At 49.9% G+C, this 6,210-nt stretch overlaps 1 protein-coding gene across 6 annotated transcripts in view; it reads left to right on the top strand.

The window, feature by feature from the left end:
- The first annotated feature begins 5,885 nt into the window (after positions 1-5,885).
- The window catches only part of Luc7l3 (LUC7-like 3 pre-mRNA splicing factor), a 34,573-nt gene continuing 34,248 nt past the window's right edge, over positions 5,886-6,210 (top strand). For 3 of the 6 annotated variants that reach the window (XM_005394127.2, XM_005394123.2, XM_013519421.1), the window contains exon 1: positions 5,889-6,146. In XM_005394127.2, coding sequence (XP_005394184.1) covers positions 6,048-6,146 — 99 coding nt within the window. In that variant the 5' untranslated portion in view covers positions 5,889-6,047. Of the gene's footprint in view, positions 6,147-6,210 lie in introns of all 6 variants that reach the window. The other 3 variants (XM_013519423.1, XM_013519422.1, XM_005394125.1) reach the window with 3 other exon arrangements.

Below are 6,210 nucleotides of genomic sequence, written 5' to 3'. Positions count from 1 at the left end.
TAGTCAAGGCAAAGATGAAAACTCTTTACAACTGTGGCTGGAGGCGCATCTATTGGAGGCCAGGCCTTAAAATAATGACGGAAGGACCACACCAGCGATAAGGGGTAGCACCTGGTCTCATGACATCCAGATAGACATCAGTGACTTCAGTGAGTGACCAACACCCTCGGACTCATCCGTTCCTGAAAAGTTCTTTGTTCTTTCGATGTGTACTTGCTACAAGAGTTGCTTCCCTATTGGATCAATATCGCCTAAGTGGCTATACTTATGACCTTTTTGGTTGATCATAACTGTTATCCATGTTGTACCCACATGGTTGTGCTCTGTAAATCTTCCCCTGAGAAGTGGGAACTCCATATTTGGAGGTCCCGATATCATTCCTATAACCCTGGGATTACAGGTGTGCACCACCACACTTGGCTTGAAAGCACAATCTTTTGGGGCTGGGGATATAGCTCAGTGGCATAAGCACCTGCTTGGCAAGCGCAAGGTCATGAGTTCAATCCCTGGTACCGCCAAAAAAAGAAAAAAAAAAAAGCACAATCTTTTAAATGATTCTCATTGTCCCTATCTTTATCTCTTCTGTCCTGCGGAAGTGGTGGCACTGGGAAGACGTGACGCGCAGGAGGGGTGGTGGAAGCGAGGCTCCAGGTTGGCTTCCTGGGCTGGCGAAGCTGGGCTAGAGCTGGGTAGGAAGTGCTGGAGTGGGGGAAGAGCCTGCACACCCGGAGCCACACAAAGGGTGTCTGTTGGGAAGCAAACATCGCATGGGTGGATGAAATTTGGGAAGCAAGTAAGATCCAGGCTCCCCGAGGCTTTTTTTTTGTCTTTTGGAGACATGGTTTCACTATGCAGTTTGGGCTGGCCTTGAACTGGTAGTGATCCTCCTGCCTCAGCCTCCCCAGTGCTGGGATGACAGGCACGCACCGCCACACCTAGCTCTCCAAGGCATTTGAAACTTGGAGCCGCTGAGGGTTCTGAGCAGGGAGGAGACACCAAGAGATTTACCTTTAGGAAGGTGGTGAGGGCAGGGTACAGGCCCAGAAACAGTCTGAAGAACTGTTGTGGCAGTGGCTTCCTGTCCTTAATATTTCACAGGGCCTGGGAGTGCAGCTCAGGGTCAGAGCGCTCACCTCGAATGCACAAGGCCCTGGTAGTATAGGGCACAACTCCATCCCTAGCATAGGGCCTAGGGAATTTCACTGGCCCTGCCACAAAACAGCACAGGTGGCTTACCCACAGAGACTTAGTTCCTCAGTGTGGAGGCTGCCTTCTGCACCCTCAAATGTCCTTTCTTCTGAGGAAGCACATCTGTGGGGCGTCTTTAGGGGCCCGAATTTCCTCTTCTAACTATGAGATCAGATTGGATGACAGCTGCCCGCTCTAATGGCTGTATTTAACACAATCATCTCTTTGAAGGCCTCACTTCCAAATACAGATATGCTCCGAGGAACTGGGGGTCAGACTCCAACAGAGGAACTTAGGGGTATGGAAGCGATAGCTCAGTCTCCGGAGTTTTCAGTTAGTAATATATCAGGAACTTGGGGTTGGACCTGCAGGTAGAGGCCCAGTGGGTACATCCAAACAGGATAAAGCCTAGAATCAATCTTTCTTTCTTTTTTGTTTTTCTTCCAGTACCAGGAATCGAACTTATGACCTTGTGCTTTCCAGGCAGACACTGTGCCACTGAGCTAAATCCCCAGCCCCTCTTTCTTTCTTTCTTTCTTTCTTTCTTTCTTTCTTTCTTTCTTTCTTTCTTTCTTTCTTCTTTCCTTCCTTCCTTCCTTCCTTCCTTCCTTTCTCCCTTCCTTCCTTCCTTCCTTTCTTTCTTTTTAAATTTTTTGAGATGCTGGGGATATAGCTCAGTGGCATAAGCACCTGCTTGGCAAGCACAAGGTTGTGAGTTTGATCCCCAGTACCTCAAAAATAAATAAATAAATTTTTTGAGATAGGGTCTTGCTGTGTAGCCCAGGCTGCCCTTGAACTCAAGGCAATTCTCCTGCCTCAGCCTCCCAAGTGCTGGGATTATAGGCTTGTACCATCATACTCAGCTCTGCCTTCATTTTATGTGTCCCTAGTTCCCTTAAAAGCTGGGGACAGATTGCTGAGCAGCTCCGCACGGCGGCATGCTTATCGCTCAGAGAGTATGTGTCTTATAAAGTTTATTAGCTGCTGTGCAAATCTATCATCACAGCACTCTGGCAATAGGTTCAAGCCCAGCCTGAGCAATTGAGCAATTTATCAAGATCCTGTCTCAAGATAACAAAACAAAACAAAGGGCTGGGGATGTAGCTCAGTGCAAAGGCCTTGGGTTCAATCCCCAGTACTGTTAAAAAAAAAAAAAAACCAAAACCAAAACCAAAACAAGGCTTCCCTACCCTAAATTTATCTGGCCTGTCTCATCTCTCTGCAAGACTGAGGACACCAAGACAGGAGGAACTACAGCAGTTTTCAGGACTTGCAGGGACACCCAAAGGCCAGCTTTTAAAAGGTCTGGATTCCAGGCCCCCTGGAGCGATGCAGAAGTGTCCCAGTCATTGTCCTACATCTGCAGCCACCTCAGGTCCAGGAAAGCACAGCCTTGCCACCCCATGATGAGATGCCCTGCCAGTGGGGGCTGAGGCTGCCCCCAAAGCAGGGCCATGGTCACACAGAGGAAATATAATTGTCCCCTCAAGCGACGATGGCACTCACGCAACCAGTCCCAACATAATGATCAATCCAACCACGTCTTGCCCGGGGTTACCTCCCTGCTGACTGCAGCCCCCAACCCTGGTCTTTGTTCTCCTTTTCTATAAAACCCCAAAGTTTCCATCAGGCCCTGTACTTCCCAGTTTGACCAGGCTCACTAGAGCTGCTTTCCTATCCTTCACCACTGCTGTCTCCTGGTGAGGCCACTGGCTGGTGAGGCTATATTTCCTAGGCAGGCATGGTGGTACGTGTGTGAAATCCCTGCACTCTGGGAGGCTGAGGCAGGAAGATGGCAAGTCCAGCCTGGGCAATTTAGCAAGACCCTATCTCCAAAGACCCTATCTACAAGGTTGAGGGGGTAGAGATGTAGCTCAGTGCAAAGGCCCTGGGTTCAATCCCCAGTAGTGGTGGTGGGGGTTAAGTCTCCCATTATTAGGGGACAACTCATGTATCCCATCAAAGTTATCTGTAGGCCAGGTGTCAGAAAGCTCTAGGGATGTAGTTCATAGGTTTAATCCCAGTAGTCTCCCCCTACAAACAAACAAAAGACAAAACGAGAGCCAGGCGTGGTGGTGCACGCCTGTAATCCCAGCACTCGGGAGGCTGAGGCAGGAGGATCGTTGTGAGTTCAAGACCAGCCTGGGCTACATAGTGAGCTCAAGGCCAGTTTGAACTGCATAGTGAGACCCTGTCTCAAAAAAAAAAAAAGACAAAACGACAACGAAATACACAAAACAACAGTGGGAGGCTGAGGCCAAAGGATTGCAAGGTTCAAATCCCACCTACACAATTGAGACCTTATCTCAGAATACAAAGTTTAAAAAAGGGCTGGGGGTACAACTCAGTGGTAGAGCGCCCCTGGGTTTACATATTTTTGTATATATGGAACCATCTACAACCATCTGGTTATTTTTGTTTTTGGCCCCGGCCCCTGCCTGGCCGGTTTATGCTTTTTTTTTTTTTTTGTACTGGGAATCGAACTCAGGACCTTGCGCTTGCCAGGCAAGCGCTTGTGCCACTGGGCTATATCCCCGGCCCCAGTATACTTCCTTTCTTAAAAAGTTTCCAACAAAGTTCTCCTTGTTTGTTTCCCCTTCACTCTCTAACCCATGGCAGTCTGGCTTCCAGAGCCAGGACACCTGTTTTAGTGTATTTAAATCAAAACAATGATGAACTTTGTTTCACATAACAGGGTGGCTACTTTGTATGTCTTTTTTGCTAGGCTAGATCCTTAGCATCTTCCTTGGGGAGGGGGAACCTCCCTTACTCTGACATCGACAAGCTTTTCCACCCCATCATCATAATAGCCAGTACATGAGTTATAACATGTGTTGGGGCTCTTGTAACAATGTGGAATGTCTTGGATTGTATCAATTCACTTAAGCTTCACAGTAACACTGTGTGTAGGGGATACTACCATAAAAGTCCATTTGCTAGATAAGGAAACAAAGCCACAGAAGTTTGGAACTGGGATTGCAGGCCTGGGAAATCTGCTGCCGCTTTTGTACCCTTAGCTGTGCTATTGTAGTATCTCTTTTTTGTTTGTTTGCAATGCTGAGGTCAAACCTAAGGGCTTGCACATGCTAGTTAACGGCTCTAACCACATACAGAGCTACACCCCTAGACCTTACTATTCCAACTGCAAGGTATGACTGAAATACACAGTGAATGGTTCCATAAAATTTTTTTTTTTGTCTTTTTGAGACAGGGTCTCGCTATGCAGTTCAGGCTGGTCTTGCACTCACTTTGTAGCCCAGGCTGTTTCAAACTCAAAACAATCCTCCTGCCTCAGCCTCCAGAGTGCGGGGATTACAACTGTGTGCCACTAGACCCACCAAAAAAAATTTAAAAAGACACATTGCCATGAATCCTCTTCATTATATTCCCCCTTGCTTTGAACACACTCATCCTATGGCTCTTGCCACTTCCTGAAGCAGTTCTGGAAGTCCTCCTTCTTGAGTGTCTATACCAGGTGTGATAGAAAATGCTGCAGAGAGTACCATACAAGCAGATTTCTAAAATGGTTACTGTGTGTCCTCATCCACCTTATTCACCGGACCTGGCACTGTGCCACTCTCTAATCCAAAGTCAAAATGAGCATAAGGGGCCGGGCGTGGTGGCCCACACCTGTAATCCCAGCACTTGGGAGGCTGAGGCAGGAGGATTTTTGCGAGTTCAAGAACAGCCTGGGCTACAAAATCAGCTCAAGGTCAGCCTGAACTGCATAGTGAGATCCTGTCTCAAACAGACCAAAAAAACAAAAAACAAAAAACAAAAAACAAAAAAAAACACATGAGGGATAAAGATCTTCAGGACATCAAGGCAGCCATAACAGAGCAACTAGGCACACTTACGAACGAGGACTTTCAAAATGGATTCAAAGTGGCAAAAACCACGGAGTGTATTCGAAGTGAGAGGGAGTGTTTTGACGGGGATTCATGGTGATGTCTCTTATTGTGACACATTTAAAAAATTTAAACAGTCACCTTATTTTTCGCCCATACCATGTATACCGATATCTTTTTTTTTTTTAAACAGCGTCTTGTTATGTAGCTCAGGCTGGCCTCAAACTCAAGGCGATGCTCTTGCTTCAGCCTCGCCAGTGTTGGGACTACAGGCGTGCACCACCGTGCGTGGCTCTTACTGATATCTTTGTGGCTTTATCTCTTCAGCGATTGTCTCCCTCACTAACACAAAAGGTGTAGGGAGCAAGGGCTGAGTCTCAAAGTTCAGAGCACACAGTACTCGCACATGCTAAGTACTCGGCTATTTCCGGAAGAAAAGAATACTTTCTAAGACACTTCAGCCGGGGAGGCCTCAAGACCGAAGCCCCACACCCCACGCGGGCTTGTCCCTTGATTTCGCACCCCAGAAAGTAGAGGCTCCCGGACAAAGCCAGGCAGAGGGGCCAGGAAAATGGAGTCCGCACACGGAATCAGCGCGCTGATCGCATTTCCGCCGCGGGAAGACGCTCCGTGGGGACCACGTGCGCAGGGAGAAGGTCTCGTCTTCACTTCCGGGCGCTGTTCGAGCTCCAAGGTTCCCGTCGCTTCCGCGGAGAAAGCCCGGGAAGATCCGGCGCCCGGAAGCCGAGCGGGGGCGCGGCCGGGGACAGGGGCGGAGTCCGGGCGCGACCAGGAGGCCCCGCCCCCCGCACCGCCCGGGCCTGGGCGTGTCCCCGCGGCCGCGCGGCATGCTGGGAAGTCGCCCGCGCGGCGGCCATTTTGTCTTGTCGGCTCCTCTGTACCGAAGGCGCTTCGGCCTGATAGAGGGCCGAGAGGGTTGGCGACTGTGTCGCCGGGGTTTTCGTTGGCGGGTGTCAGGGCTGGTGGGAGCAGCCCCGGGAAGGAAGCACCATGATTTCGGCCGCGCAATTGTTGGATGAGTTAATGGGCCGGGACCGAAACCTCGCCCCGGATGAGAAGCGCAGCAACGTGCGGTGGGACCACGAGAGCGTAAGTCCCGCGGGCCTTGGGCCCGGGCGCGGGCGCCGGGGGAGGGCAGCGGCGCGGGCCGGGC

This window comes from Chinchilla lanigera, unplaced genomic scaffold (genome assembly GCF_000276665.1).
Source record: "Chinchilla lanigera isolate Chin_1 unplaced genomic scaffold, ChiLan1.0 scaffold00050, whole genome shotgun sequence".
Classification (NCBI taxonomy): domain Eukaryota; kingdom Metazoa; phylum Chordata; class Mammalia; order Rodentia; family Chinchillidae; genus Chinchilla; species Chinchilla lanigera.
This window is presented reverse-complemented; position numbering and strand designations above follow the sequence as displayed.